At 42.3% G+C, this 16523-nt stretch overlaps 1 protein-coding gene across 1 annotated transcript in view; it reads right to left on the bottom strand.

Annotated features, from left to right (window-relative positions):
* nsmfa (NMDA receptor synaptonuclear signaling and neuronal migration factor a) overlaps window positions 1-15863 on the bottom strand; it is a 43208-nt gene extending 27345 nt beyond the window's left edge. The window contains exons 1-4 of the mRNA XM_079656715.1: window positions 15518-15863; window positions 4230-4291; window positions 3139-4035; window positions 2374-2440 (exon numbers count right to left, since the gene is read on the bottom strand). Coding sequence (XP_079512841.1) covers window positions 2374-2440; window positions 3139-4035; window positions 4230-4291; window positions 15518-15588 — 1097 coding nt within the window. The 5' untranslated portion in view covers window positions 15589-15863. The remainder of the gene's footprint in view (window positions 1-2373; window positions 2441-3138; window positions 4036-4229; window positions 4292-15517) is intronic.
* Window positions 15864-16523: the final 660 nt, after the last annotated feature.

Below are 16523 nucleotides of genomic sequence, written 5' to 3'. Positions count from 1 at the left end.
CATTTATCTGATGGCTTAACCTTCTTCTCTGATCACCAATACTAACCTCTCATGCCTAACGTGTTCCTCTAACTACTTTTAGAATGGTTTCAAAACGACTTAACTACGGTGATTCAAAAATGTAATAAGGAAGCGATCGAATAATTGATCTATATTGCCCATTTATATAACCTACTGAATTTATTAATTCATATTTTTATCAATGTACACACTTTGCACGTTAGAGTAGGTATTTGCCTGATTAACAGTTAAGGAGCTGTTTAACGCTGTGTCTGAGTATTTTTACTTTGTCAGTTCATTAAGTCCATTAGAAAGTGTGACAGTGATCTAAATGAATGCATCATGGCAATCAACAACACTGTCAAAGTCAAACAAAGTCATCTGTCAGTTTTTGTCATTTTTAGTTTACTCCTCCATCATGTCAGTGTGAACAGGAACCGGACCAGAAATAAAACGCAACAAATTATAAATCATATAGTTTTACCAGAAGGCACTTGGGATCACATGTTAGCACTATAAATACTTGTTCCTAACAAATCTGTCTAGAGCCAATTACCACAGTCAGTTCCAAAAACGCCTAAAGTCCGCCAGCACAGATTTTGTGTTAATTGGAGATGTTGGTGGAGAGGGATTAGAGCACTAACAGGAGTGCCACACAAATCTAATATGGCCAAACTCTTATCTATCGATGTGCGTGTTGAACCGACATAACTGCTGGGTAGATGTGAGCTGACAGGTTGTGGTCAGCCAACACACAGACGGACATTTTCCTGACTTGAGAATGGCAGAATAACTCGACCTCAGTGGATTACTCTGGACTTGAAAACTACATTTCCCCCTTCTGGCAAGAAAGAGTAATTAAAATAAAAATACATTTGCTGATTTGGCTTCTACCTTACAATCCATAACTCTATATAAGGAGATGATTGATGCTTCTCGAAAATCAAATTTTTTAGTACCTCAAAAAAAGGTCCACCCACTCCCTGGTTCTATCCTGTAATGGTCACTTTGTTTTCAATCACCCAGCCCAGGGATGAAGGTTAAATGGTAGACATCAAAGTTAAGGAACAGCAGTTAAATACAAGAAGTAAGCGAGCTACATGTAAGTGATAAAAGGAAGCATGCATGGGAAATATACTCACGATATCCTGTTTGGTTGTCCCATTGTTAATTAGCACGCAGGAAGAGAGGAGAGGGAGAACAAAAACACACATTTCAGGCACCGGTGATTAATGAGGCCGAAAACAGCGATGGAAAAACTGTGAGGCATAATGAGACAGTAAGTGTGGGTTAAAGTTGACCTTGCTGCTGGTCTAAGCTTATTTAAAAGGCAAAATGAACAAACTATTTTATATTGAGTCTGCCTTTGTGTTCAAGTTATTTTGTACAGACTAACACTCATTCTCACTCACACACATCTGCCTTTTATTTTTTCATTTGCTTTAAAAAAACTCACTTTTTTAATATAGTGTTTGCCTATGTTTTTGCACATGAACTAAAAAACTGCTTACGTTACATTACTGCCAATAAAGTACTTATTGAAGCCGTGCTAAAAAACATGCCTTTGGGGATTTCGATGCCCTTCTTGGTTGTATAGTCCACCATTTGGGTTCAGACTAAACTATAACAATGTTGGTGATACTGTACATTTTCAATTGGCGACACCATCAGCTTTTCCCATACTCCTATTCATTACTTAATACCTGGAAACACTACTGTGTATAGCATATGTTAGCATGCTAAGAGACTAAACTAAGATGGTGAACATGCTAAATAAGCTTGCTAAACAGCCAAATGTTAGCAATGTCATTTTAACCATGTGAGATCCTGATAAGAAGCTCCACAGCTATGTTTACATGCAGTACACTAACATGGCTGCAGACTCGTAGTCTTATAACTTGCTCAAGATAAACATATACTTAATTCTTTATTGACAAAAGTGTCGAAATATGAAATCTAAAACATCGGCAATCCAGCGGTTTAGAAGTGATAATGAATTGTGTAATCTCAGATGTCAAATCATCTTGATGAGCCTTTAAAACAAACCATGCATTAATTATTCAGCTAAAGTTGACTCAACATTCACTATGATGGATTGTTTTTCCTAGAGCACGCTTTAAGGGTCTGTCTGTCTGTTTTTATAGCTTACTGAAATGAAAATCAATGGCAGCCTGGAAGGTAAGAAATCAATCTTAAAAACCTATAGCATGCTTTGGATAATGGTGTGCGGTTTATGTAAAGTATGCAGTCTGGAGTTAATGGTCTGAAACATGCAAACACACCAGTCCGACCTTTCAAACAAAATAAGTGTGATCGTGTGTGTATTTGTGTACATGTGAGATTGATGCGTGTGCTTGAAGGTTGGACACTCACGCCTGCATGGTTGTCGTGGCAGTTTGAAAGCTGAACATGTTTTCCTTTGGGAACCAGTTAGTGTCCTCTGCAATTAGAGAGACACATGTTAAATCCTGGGTTAAGTACAAAACATGAAATATCTATGTGCCATATTGGCTAACGTTGTAATCAATATATTTGATATATGAATGCACAAAACCAGCAACAGCACCAGCACTTCACAGTCCACCACTCCACAAATGGAGAGAGGGAGACACACAGAAGGAGACAGCAGAGGGGAGGGACGGGGAGACGAAGAGTCAGATCAACAGACCACCACGTCACATCCAACAACAAACCATCAATCCCCACCAGAGCTGAGAAGAAATAGATTTGAATGCAATAGGAATTTACTTTCAACTGTTTTCTCAAAGTTAAAATGAAAAAAGAAATCTCCTAAGTGTTCTAGTTATTGCTTACTTATTGCTTACTCAAGTGTAGACTGTGATTTTCTGCTTATTTTAACAGAAGTGGTTCTGAAACTTTAAAAAGGCTAGAAATATCACTTGTAAACAAATATAATTAACAAATACTAGACTAATGGGAAAGGAAGTTTATTGGAGGCTTATTTTTTTTTTTACTAAAGTTGCAATCAGGCAAATTAAAGAAATGCTATTTCCTCTCTGGTCCAATACCAAACCCCAGCAAACCCACCAATGGGGTCTAAAAACATACCCTTACCCCCTCCCGCCCTGGTTTGGAATTCAGCGCCTCTCCTCTCCTCTGTGTCCTCCACCCTCTCACCTCTCTCCAGCCCAGTCATCCGGTCCACACTCCACATCCGCTCTAGGCGTCGATGCTGCTTGCCTGCCTCTCGGGACGCGCTCTCCAGGTCCAGAGACCCCTGGCTCCGCGAGGGGGCCCCGCTGCAAGACTCGCATGCCAGCCCGCTGCACTCCGCCTCCCCCTTTCCCCCCTCCCCCCAGCCGCGGATGTTGTGGGCGCTGACAGAGGTCTGCAGCGGGGGTTGAGACAGGTGATGGTGGTGGCCGTGGTGGTGCGATCCATGATGGGAGTGGGATCCAGTGACCGCAGAAGACTGCTGCTGCTGGTTGCTACTGCTGCTTCCACTCGCCCCCCCACTGCTGGAGGTGGTGCCGGAGAGGCCGTGGTGGTGGTGGTTTCCGTGGTGAGGGTCGTGATGGTTTCTGTGATGGTGGTTGTTGCCACGGCTGCTGCTGGCATGGTGGTGCTGGGTTGGAGACGATGTGGCGGAGGAAGGGGAACCCTGGGTCAGGCCACTTCTGGAGGCCACCCCGCCACTCCCCGACTTCTCCTTCAGGACGTCCAGTTCTAGGCTCTCCTTGCTGCCCCGGCCGCTGCTCATCAGCATACCGCGCTGAGTGGTGATGGTGTAGACGCGAGCAGGCTGCAGGGTGCACTCAACACTCTTCTGTTGGTCCTCCTCCGCTGAGAAGCTGCGCTCAAGGGAGAGCTTTGATGCTTTGGTAGAGATGGTGATGGATGGTGGAGGTGGCTGGTGTAAGCCCAGCGTGGGTTTCACCTGGCCGGGATCCCGGTTGTCCTCACAGCCCTTGGTGGTGTTGGAACAGGGATGGAGATGATTGTTGTTGTTCGGGCCAGTCTTGTCACTCGGCGACTCCGGGTCGGGACCCACCAAGGTTTCACACAGTAGATGAGCTAGAATGGCGATGAAAAAAAAAAACATGAGTGTTAGAGAAGAATAATCTAAATATCATCTTTCTTCGGTTATCAGCTTTTGCAGTGATGATTGCAGCTTGGCATTTCAGCAGAGGGGGAGGTTGGAGAGCACAAAGGAATAGGCAGAGCAGCATAGAGGGATGGACAAATGGCAGGATGGCTGAAACGCTGACCTGATCCGTTTCGGTTTTCAGGGTGTGTGTGGGACAGGTACTCTCCAAATGCTCGGGCTCCTCTGTGGGGACACACACACATGACACACATAAAGACATTAATTCATGGTTGGAAAGGAGGGGTGAGTTGAAAGAAGAGGAAATGGGAGGGTAGAGAGGAGAAAAGGGCAAGGGAATTGTAAACTATAGACCTAATTGCCTTCTTTGTAGGCTTTTGCCACCCACAGATTAGAGATGCAGCTGTTGTGCAGTTTTATCTCCATACTTCAGGCAGCCACAGACTGAAAGAGAGAACGTGAATGAGACAGCCGGATGAGATCAAGTGAAGAATTGTTCAACTTCATTTCTCAGTATGACCTCAGTTTGCGTCAGTGGATGTAATCACAGCAGGCAGGCCATGGGTGTTTTGGTTTTTTCCTGGTTCATAAATGGTATGTGTGTTTGTACCGCAAATACTGTATTTTCATGTCAACTTAAACGCTTAACCTTGACAACAATTGAAGAAGATTGCTTGGCTACGTGCTGAAAATAGAAGCTGTGAGCTCATTGACCACCGTACTGAATCTCATAATGTGCTCCTTTTCTTCTCTTAGTGTCTCTTTTACTCGCACACAGAAATAGACAGACAATAATACGCTACAGACGTCCATTCAGCCACACTGAGCAAAAATCCAATATCATAGAGGGCTTCAGCTTTTAATGAAATAGCCCTGGGTCTTGCAATTGAATGACACTGACCTCCTAACGTTCCTCTGTGTGACAGGAGAGGAAAATGAGCCAAAGGAGACGGGGCAAAAGAGAGACGAATTACTCCCAACATGTGCTTTCAATGTCAATCTGGAACTGAGAGGATATGAACCGCAGCAATAACTATTAGGAATAACGAGTCATGACTATTATTAGGTTTGATTGGAGGGATGAAAGGAAATGAGAAAATGTGAGAACCTCTAATAGTGTATGATATAAATATCAGGTAACTCCTATAGCACTGTATGCAAACTGACTTTGAACAGGTCACTAATAATCTATAACTTCAGGTAGACTGATCAGTTGTGAGTCAGCATATGCTTTTCCTTTTAGCAAACTTGGTTATAATGCAGCATTTATTAAGTTTATATCGATGTGATCCTGAAAAGTAAGCTGATGTGTCCACAGATACAGTCCAATTATCAAAGGGGAACATTTAACGTCCTCCAGCACTTGCAGGAGAGTAACCTGTTTTCTTATTCAGCTAGTGTTGGAAGTGACTGTGCAGGAGAGGCTCCTGAGTGAAGGGCAAACATGGGGTGAATGCCTCCCTCCTGGCAGCTCTGTCAATTATTCAAGCCTGTCCAACACAGCAGGCGCACACACAGTAAGAGCAGGGGCAAGGAAAACATTGCTATGAGGCAACATCTTTCCTTCTCTCATACACTAGGTTCCTTGATTTATGGCAACCAGGTTGCAAAAGGATAACAGATTTGATAGAAGTCTATAAGAAAAGGACCTTACTTATCACTTTTTTCGCTGTAGTAGTAATAGTTTAAGTAGTTTGTGATCTAAGTGCTAATTTCAAGTGTTCTTTAATACATCACTATGTTCATTTAGTAAATTATAATCCTATAATTATTGTAAAATGCAAATTGAAGCAGGGAATGCATTAGTTATACACTGTTGCCTATAAAGTTGAATTACAATATTTGTACATCTTCTCATGAAATGATTGTGACAATGTGATTTGTTCTTGATAGATAAAATGTATATCTTCTCAAAACTGTATTGATCAATCTCTTCCAAACACATCACAGTGAACATTAAATAGGAGTAAAAAGTGGAATGTATCTGAAAACAAAATTATTCCAACTTTATGAGTATATTACAAATAAGCATGTTTTTGCTAGGCATAATTAGCATCACAGTTAAAGTGATTTACGCCTGCACCTTGCTAACCAAGCTGGCCAACTAGTGCTAACATTAGCTGCTTATAATACGTGACTCACTTGCTTGTTTCCTGCTTCAACCTCTCGTCCAAACATGGCCACTTCTGGCTCCAAAAAGACTAGATCACGAAGGCCAAAAACCAAAGTCGAGGCTTCAAATCCATAGTCTCGAAAACCAATGTGTGATGTCGCCGTGACGACCTCAGATCGCAGTCTAAGATGTCATCTTAAAGTTACTGTGTGTGTGAGTCAGTCTCAGTAATCAAAGGCAAAAAAGAAGAAAGAACAGAAAAAATGAAAAAGACAAAGTATTTGTGTCTTGTGATCTGACAAGCAACCAGTCCCGTTAAGGGCCGTCGTGAAACATGTTTTCTACGGTCTAATCAGCAGGTATTCCCCTGAAGCTCTGAGACATTCTTATTTTGCCCTCCTGTTTCATTATTCAACAGGCTGGGCACTCTGATTAGAATCCGAAAACAATGGTGCAAGAGACTCGCATCATCCATTATACATGAGAGGAAACTGAGTCAGAAAGGGATATAGAAAAATCACTCTCGATCCATCCATTAAATAAACCCTCTCTCCCTGCTGTCTTATATCACTGTTCGCACCCACTCCAAAAATGACATGCGATCACATCAGGGACACAGGTGCAGCAGGCGGCAGGGGACGGATAACTTGTGCACATGTGAAAAATGAAGGAGGACAAGAGGAAGAAAGCCTGGTAGGCAGATATGGAATTCATCCCGCATGCTCTCAGACATGTGACAGGGGTTTGTGGAGAGACACGAGTTAGGGAGGGGAGTTTCTGAGGAGAGACGGGATTACAGCAGAGAGGAAGAAGCGTGTGTGGTGAAAAATGGGGGCATATTAAAAATGAAAGGGGGAGTAAACTAGAGAAAACAGAGGCAGACAGAGAGAACAGTCAGGACAAGCGAGAAGCAAGACAAAGCTCCTCAGGACAGACGCGAAAATCAACTCAACCCTAAAATCCTTTGTCATTTGGCCTCCTAAGGGGTCTCTACGGGCCTGTTTGGTACATTTGCGGTCATTTGATTTGATACATGTGTCAAATGGGAGTGAGTGAGGCTGAATGGAGATCTGTTTAGATATTCTGACAGTGATGGAGGAGACTGGTTGTATGACAGTTAACTTTAAAGGTAAAATAGATGTTTGCCCAGAATGTCGCCCAACCATGCATATCTTCACGTCTCCATGTATTTTAGTACATGATGAACATTATCTTGCAGAGATTTCTAAATCGTATAGCTGTAATGTTTTCAAAACCGTTCCATGGTGGTATGTTCATGAGCTTATTGGAAAATGGGAATTGGCAACCAACAGTGTTTTGTGTTTTTTTTAATGAGTCTGTCGGCCATCAGACATTTACTCACATGAATGAAAGTTAGATATTCTGAAAGCTTTCTGCAATGCTTTTAAGCTGCCAACTCGGCTGTCACAGTGACCATCACAACAGAGTTCTTGGAAACCACTCTCCCACTCTCAAGTCCCCAAATGAAATGACAAAATACCTTGTGTGTGTTATTGCCCTCTGAAATACCTTGGTTGGTGATTGGCTAATGGTTACACAAGCCAAAAAAACGTTATGACATCATAAAGTGGCCAAAATCTGATCTGCTCATTTTCAGACAGGTTTTTATATAAATGGATCAGGACAAAAAGAGAGGGGGTCTTTGTTCCTGAAACTTTCAGAATCTCTTTACACAGAGGGGACACACGTTTATGTCTAAAAGAAATGGAAAAGTGGATTTTGCATAATAGGTGACCTTTAAAGTCTTGACCTCTTTCGTGTGTAAACTTTGATTCTCATAAGATAATTTCAACGGACTTCCCAGCAAGCTTATGTATCTTTAATGTACACAAATGCCGTTTGGTCATTTGCTGAAATGACCGATGCTCTCATCTTTCCTAGAAGGTATTCTCAAGCCAAAATGCAAAGCAACAATGATGCTAATGATGCCACTTTCTTGGAAAGAGCTCCTCTCCAAGAGTTACTGAACGTCTGCTTTAGAAACTCCTTGTGGGTGCAAGCTGAAGCTCCTGCTGAGTCAGAGTGAATATGAGCATATTTCTCCTCTTGTCTGGGTCTACAGTTCAGCACATACTGGAGTGTACTTAGCATTTCAAGGGCTGAATGAGTCAGACACAATTACACACACTCTACTCCTCCTTAAACACTTTTCTGCCACAAACTCCACTAGAAAAGATAGAGAAAAGGTACACCTCAGCATCTCTTTTAATGGATCTAGACAGAACAATGCATACTTTTCTTGACAGATGGGAACATTACAAAACTGTAAACATACCCTTTAACTTCAGCCAGGTGTGTGCTTACTAATGCATATGGTGAAACATTCCTCATTACTTATCCAGTGTTACTTTATTCACTTTTACTTTGCCATCTTTCTCCAACTGTCCTGTTTTTAAGTGGGTTTTACGCCTGCAATGTTAGTAATCATCCCTCAGACCTATGCCCTGGGAAGCTTTGCTGCAAAAGGTGTAAAGGCATAACAATGCCCACCCACATTTGGATACATGAAAAATCATTTTCCAAGTAAAAATCACGGGACTTTGTCTTCCAAGTGGAGACAAAATGTAAGTGCACATTTTAGATCAAGTATAAATTATACCACAGTTTCATTAAAGGTGACCTATCATGCAAAATGCACTTATGTACATCTTTTATACATGAATATGTGTCCCCGGTGTTCCAGGGAACTCACCAAGTGTCAGAAAACACAACCCTCTCTATTTTCCTCCATACCCAAATCTCTTAAAAAGGCGCTGCAACGGATCTGATACAGACTGATCTAGATTTGAACACTTCTGTGATGTCACAGAAGTGGCGCTACGGCTATTGGGCCAACTCCACCAATCAGGAGGAGACAGCCACGGACATTGCCTTTCGAAAGCGCTGGAGACGCTGTAGTACATATGCCAGGCCTGTAGATGGTGCTGTTCTCACAGAATCAGCCCATGCAAAGGCAGTGTTAAATTGAGTGAAATGAGAAATGGCTAAAATTCATGATCTGTTTGGTATTTTGAAAAATAAAAAGTATAAATATGCCTGATATAGGTATGCTCCTACACTATGTTATTCAAATATAGCATGATAGGTCCACTTTAAGATAATTTAGATTTAGCTTTTATGGATCTTCACATTTCCACTGTAATATTTGACTAACAAATGGCTGCTAAAGTCATCCTGAGGACGCTGTTAGTCCAAGATTAACGAACTGACATACAGGTGCTTATCGTGGCACGTTCTATAATCTTACAGGATTTATTCCAATATTGACTCCTATCTAATCATCTCATGCCTTTTCCCTGTCGATTCTCATGCCGTTTTACGCTGTGACCATATATCCTTAGAGGACAAGCGGCTGGAGGCTGAAAACAGGCTATCACTTCCCGTGGCAGTATTCCCACTGGTGTTAATATCATCAGAGCGGATGTCTCTCCACTGTAAACAATGGGCTGCCAAGCAAAGAGATTCCTCACTCGTAATGCTCCGTAATCGAATCCCCCTCTCAGATGGGCTTAATTGAATTGGGTTTCCTTCAAAGAAACACACACATACACACTCACACTCTCACTCTCACACACACACACACACACACACACACACACACACACACACACACACACACACACACACACACACACACACACACACACGTACACACACGTACACACACATACACACACGTACACACACACACGTACACACACATACACACACGTACACACACACACACACACACACACACACACACACACACACACACACACACACACACACACACACACACACGCAACAAGAACTGCACAGCGGGTGATGAGAACCTGTTGAGAGGCTTGTTGCGTGTGCTGAGGACCGGGGGGGGGGCATTATGGGAAGTGTTAATGAAGCACCTGTTCAGGGAGCTGATTGAAATGTCAGTACACTAGTGGCTCACCACGTACTGTACAGCGCTGATTTATACACTCACTAACACCAAGCACTTTTATGTTTCCCTACAGAAGTCTGAACATATTTACCTTATCGATGTTTTATCGTAAAATAAGAGAACACTTCCTAAAAGAGTAACATATTATGTACAAATTATTAACTGAAACGAATGATTCAATTCGACCCTGCAAATGAAACATTACTTCTTCACTCTAAAATGACCTCATTGCTTTTGTTTACCAATGCTTACGGTCTTTATTTTCAAACTAGGCTTGGTAAGGTGTACCCACACTATATGAAAGTGCTTATAAAAGGGACATTTCTTTAAACAAACTTTTCTGTTTGGATGGTCATTTATGTATAGAGAATAAATGAAGATAAAACAAATGTAGATGACAGCAGGCAGACCATTCTTCCAAATTGCTTTAATAACTTCTGCCTCAGTCTATTAATTGCAAAGACCAGTCCATATTACCAAAAATCTAAAATACAGTATTTTAAAAAGTTAAAAAGCTAACCAGACAATATTTAATCATTTATTTGGCAGGGACAATGCACAGTAATGAACACTTAAAACATTAAAATGTGTCAAGCGTAACAGTGCCCGATTTAGCTCTGAGCTCATTTCCATCCGCAGTCCCTCACATAAAACATTTAAGAAAATAAGACACAAAATAAGACACACATTAGGGCAAGATTCTAGCAAAGAATGACCAGATTCTCAGAATTCAAGAAGAAACACGGTCTCCCTTTTGTTGAGCTTGTTATTTCCAAAATTAGGCAACAACCCTCGACCCCCGTGAACAGGTCTACAAAACAAAGAGTACCACCTGTCGACTGCCATGAATAAACTAATTAAACTAATAAGACACAATATTTAATTTCCATCCCTCAAACAATCCTTTCATCTTTTAGGTCATCCCTCACACCCCCACAGCTCTGTGAAAGCTGTTGTCCGACGCCCTTCATCCGGACCACAGCCCAGCCTGTCCTCTCCGTCTGATAGGAAGATCAAAGCATTTGCTTTTGCACTCAATATCGCAGAATTCTGGTATTCAAATTGGAGGTGATGTCATCCCGTCTCTCTCCCCCCCCCCCCCCTCGCTGTCAGTCGCTCGCACTTCTCATGAGCTGCTGGAGGGGAGAGTGTGACCTGTTTCATAACCAGCCATCCATAAACATGCAGGAGATGACAGACGAACACGACGAGAAGCTGATGGCTCTTTAGCACTTTGTTTGAATACAGCCATTCCCCACTGTGTGATTTCTAACCAATCCTCATACCTCAATGAGAAAATGGCTCATCTGTACAGTAAGTGCTTTCCTAAACTACTCCTCTTATGAGCGGTTTATGATCTGGCACACCTTTCGGCTGGACAAATACCTTCTGGACGTGCAATAACGCTCAAGGGTTTGCAATGTCAGGTCTGTCCACCTCTTTGGTCCACACTTAAGTCTCTCAACAACTATTGGATGGATTACCATGATACTTGGTGCATCCATTACCAGTCCCAAGAGGATGTCGCCTACTGACTTTGGTGATTAGCAGATTTGACTTTGGTGCCAACAGCAGGTTGACATTTTCGATTGTTTTACTGCCATGTCCAGACAACAATGGGGAAGATTGCCATGTTTTTTGGAACAGATATCAATGCTTCTTAGAGGGTAAATCCTATTGAGTGTCCTGATTATCTGACTTTGCCTATAGCGCCACCGGCAAGTGGTGAGTTGTTGTTATGTTGTTGTTATGTTTTGGTGATTAGAATTTTGTGGTTTCATTTAAGGAAGAAAATCATGATGCAAACCTTGGTCTCTCATATCAAAATCAGATGCTTTTTATGCCAGTTCCACTCATATTGAGACCATATTTGAGTTACTTATAGTATATGTATATAGTTAGTATATCACGCTATGTTTGGAACTGGAGTAAAACTGCTTTTATTTGCAACAATAGGTCTCCAGTCAGAACAACAAACAGTGAATATTACTTATTCATAGAATTTTAAATAAACACGTTCACCTTCTTCACAGTGTGCAGTGCACCGGTTCATTGCACACACAACTGAAGTGTGACTAACTCAGTCCAAGCCATGCCCTCCATAAACAGGTTAGCTTGTTCATTAAATGTTTCATGAGCTTCTCACCGACTTAGCTTTATGCAAGAGAGACAGATTACAAAAGCTGTTGAATGATAAATTAGTTTATGTTCTGTGTAGATTAATGCAAAGTATGTGGCTGTGTGTTTGTTTTAGTCCTATACCTTTAGAGTGAGGACATTTCTTTAGGGATTAGAGCTTGGGTTTACAATAAGGTTAGAATTGGTTAAAGAAAATAGGTCATAGTGTTAGCTAGGTGCTAAATATAGATCACAAAAGGCTATGCATTTTGTGCTTATGGTTTTGAAAACATTAAGTTTATGAAGTCAGTGGAGGGTCCCCATGAGCAAAAGGAGTAGTGGTTATTGAAGAAAGAAAAAAAAGTGATGTTTGGATGTGTTGGCAAAGGATGATGACTCAGACTTTTATACACATATGCCTGCTGTCAGTTTCCTTAAGGATTCTGATGCACAGGAACGTGTTGGCGTGTCTTTGTTTGTACAGTATGTAAATGAGAAGTTAAGAAAAGAAAGACACACAGCATCATCAGGAGGTTGCGCTGGCAGTAAGGCTGCAACTATGATTATCTTCATAATTAATCCATTAATCATTTGGTCTATTAAGTGTCAGAAAATATTGAAAAATGTCCATCCCATTTTAGCTGATGGTTTAAATGAATATGTTCCCAAATCCAGAACCCAAAGACATCATTTCATAGATGATGATGATGATGATGATGATGATGATGATGATGATGATGATGATGATGATGATGATGATGATGATGATATAAAACAGACATAGGATCGTTTCTTTAATTTATTTCTGCATTCAAAATTAATTAAAATTACATTTCTTGATTTCTTTTTTCCTGCGGGATTGACTATAGCTGACTAATCATTCAAGCTCGACCTGGCATAGAGTATGTGCGCAGGTGTGTGTGTGAGTAAGAGGGAGGCAAGAGGGACAGCCTTCTTTGTACGTGACACCCATGTCAATTCCCACCCTGTCTCACCATTGATGCATGCATGTGCATCTAGCCTCACCTATCTCACAGTTCCCAGCCTGCAGGGGAAGAAAAGCTATACGGAAGACTGACGGGACACAGAGGCTCATATTAACCAGGCCATCCTGATAATCAAAGTCATTTCACAGACATAAAGGTCTATTCCCCTCACCAGTTCCAACCCAATAGCTGTAAACTGACCTTTAACATCCTGATTATGAAACAAGCTCTCTGGCTCTTGACGAAAACAGAATCAACAACAATTATAAGCAGATACAGTAATCCAGCTGTCTCCAGATGTAGGGACACTGTTGTGCTCTCAGCTGCTTCCTCCAAAGTTTATTCGGCGCACACGATGAGCACAAAATGTACAGAATGTATGGAAATGAACCTCATCCTTCAAAATGGAATAGAAAAATAAATGGTGTCTCCGAGGTAAAATCCTTGGATTTAAACATACATTGCAACATAAATGGCTGTGTTGGGGGTAAAAAAAAAAAGTCCACAGATCTGACGTTGCAGACGGAGCTAGCACTTAAAATCTGCTGGAGTCCAGCCTGCCCTTCAGATAGAATGGGGAAAGGAAGTGAGCATGTGTTGATGAAATGGAGAGAGATGTGTGTGCACATGCCTTGCTATGTTTGTACGTGGTGGAGAGATGCAGAGAAAACACTTCAGAATGCTTACTTCCTCTTTCAGGAGGTTGCTTGCAGGGGAAAGGCTGATGAATTTTGGATGTGGTTCAGCTGCATTCCCCATCTACGGGAGGCAAGGCTCAGTATGCCAATAAACTCAGAAATAATTAAACTCTGAACTTTGTGTGTGAACGAGAGAGGGGTTGTAGGCTATAGAAAACCCAATAATGTATTTGAGTGTGTATGTTTGCGATTGAAAGGGATCATCCTCAATATGCAAGTTAACATGAAATGTCTCCTGTCTCCTGTCCACACACACACACACACACACACACACACACACACACACACACACACACACACACACACACACACACACACACACACACACACACACACACACACACACACACACACACACACACTGCAATGCACTCAAGCACGGCTCACGTATACGGGCTGTGCAATGTTAAGGAAGACACAATGAGAGAATGACGTAATAGCACATCAGCCCACATCTGTGGACGTCGGAGTCTGCACAAGTCAAGGTCATTCATTGATCGAATTAAAGTCACACAGCGAGGCCTGCAGCGAGGCCACCGCCGAGACGCAGGACAACTACATTTGTATTCTGATCTCAGTCAAGATCTCAGCTCGTTGTCTGCACTTCATGTGTGGACACATGAACAGCCACACGTGCTTTTTTAGGCAAACTGCAGCTTCAGCTCAGCCATGCAGCCAGCACATGATGGAGATTGTGCTAACAGCTGGATGCAGACTCAACCATTATACAAAATCCATACAGCCCCATACACTGAACGAGTGAGTCGTTAACAGCTTTTAACAGGCTGGACTCGTGCCAAACAGTCTGAGTCCCATGTTATTTCCTTAATTAATTAATTACCAGCCGCTTACCAGAGCTGCCCCTCAGTGACCGGTCCAATAACTGACCACGATAGGTGATCACTGCAAACGATCTGATCGATTCAGTGATTGATTAATTGGCGGCCGTACCATTTGCCCGCCGGGCCGTGAAGGCAGCACCAGCAGCCCCCTCGCTGCGCTCGGGTCGATGCGGCCAGACAGACAGCCGTTTGTCTAAAACACCATTATCAAAAGGATGGCTGGCTATTTATTTTCAAAGCAGAGGAAAGTCTATTTTAGGTGAGAAATTGCATGAGGGTTACCGTGAGTCACAGCAGCCCTCGCTTTGCCTCTGCATGACTTTCATTACACAATGATGCTTCATTCACAACATCAGTAATAGCTCCGACGCGCCATGGGCAAATATCCTCTTCCAGCATGATTTAATCCAGGTAAAACAGTTTTGTAGGATTAAAGGGAAGCCTTTTCTTAAATTGGCTTGATTTAATCATCACAAATCTTGTTTGGAGGGATGTATTTTTATTTTAAAGCACACGTTTTCTCAGATGCACGCCCCGGGGCTAGACGGGACAGTCGGAGGACGTGAGAAAAGCGCAAATAACCTCTGCGCATTACAAATAAGGACTAGCTGTACCCGGGAAGCGCAGTGGAAATTGAACTGTCACACATGGGTAACTTCGGTTGGGTGGCACCTGAAAGCTTAAATACCTGCCAAGTCTCACTGAAGCTTCTATGTAACGTGTTCAAATGCGGAGAGCTCCGGGTGTCACTCACCTAACTTTTGCTGCCACAGAAGAAATCGCATCGTTTCTTAAATTCTTCCTTTTGGATACGGCAGTTCCCATGCTGACATGGAAACGACGCAGGCAGGAAACCCGTTCATTCCAAAGACACGGAGGGAATGCGACAACCAAAACAGTATAAAAACCGCAGCAACAAAAAGAAGGAAAACAAAGTTGGAAATCCTGGAGAAGGTATGTCTCTCACGCGTCTGTAGAGGAAATGATGCAGAAAAGGGAGGAATGTCAGACTTGCTCTCTCTGTGTTTCTCAGGATATGAGCACGTACATGGGGTAGCTGCACAGCTGTGAGCGTGTGGCTGAAAATACACAGACCTCTCTCTCTATTTCTCTCTTTCTCCCTCCCTCATTGATCTGAAAATGCAATGGGAGGGTGGTGATATCACCATCATCATCATCATCACAGAGGGGAGGGAGGGACACTGGTGACATCCACATACAGGAACCTTTTGCCTTTCATCTCATCCTTTTTTTGGACCATTACTTATCTATTTGGTTATTGCCTAGTGTTATGTAAACGGTCATTTTGGTAAAAGCCTCTCCCTCTCACACACAAAAATGGTTCTCATCCCCAGCCAAGGACAGAGGGAGCATGAAGTTCAGGCGCTGCAGTGCTCTGAGCCCCACATCATACTGCATGAGAACAATAGCTATAGACTGTGAGTTGTTTCTGCTGTTGAATATTTATTTCTCCAAGCCATTGTTATCAGTATTCAAAAGAGTGCAAGAGACTGACAGATCATAAAGGGCAGCTCCTCTGTGGAGCAATGTGAGAGGTTTCCTTCTATAGTCATGGATCCACAATGCTCTTATGCAATTGTGATTGCAAGAGTTGGAATGGCTTCTATGTGTTACTAAAGCAGTTGCACACACCTTAATCAGGTCATCAGTATTCTCACTTAAATCAATGGATGCGTAAAAACCTTTCAGGATGTCTTTAGGCCTTTAGATCTCACATACAGTAAGGTTAGTACAAAACA

The sequence above is a fragment of the Notothenia rossii genome (genome assembly GCF_949606895.1).
Source record: "Notothenia rossii genome assembly, chromosome: 11".
Classification (NCBI taxonomy): domain Eukaryota; kingdom Metazoa; phylum Chordata; class Actinopteri; order Perciformes; family Nototheniidae; genus Notothenia; species Notothenia rossii.
The sequence above is the reverse complement of the archived record's forward strand: the minus strand, read 5'-3'. Positions and strand labels throughout refer to the sequence as shown.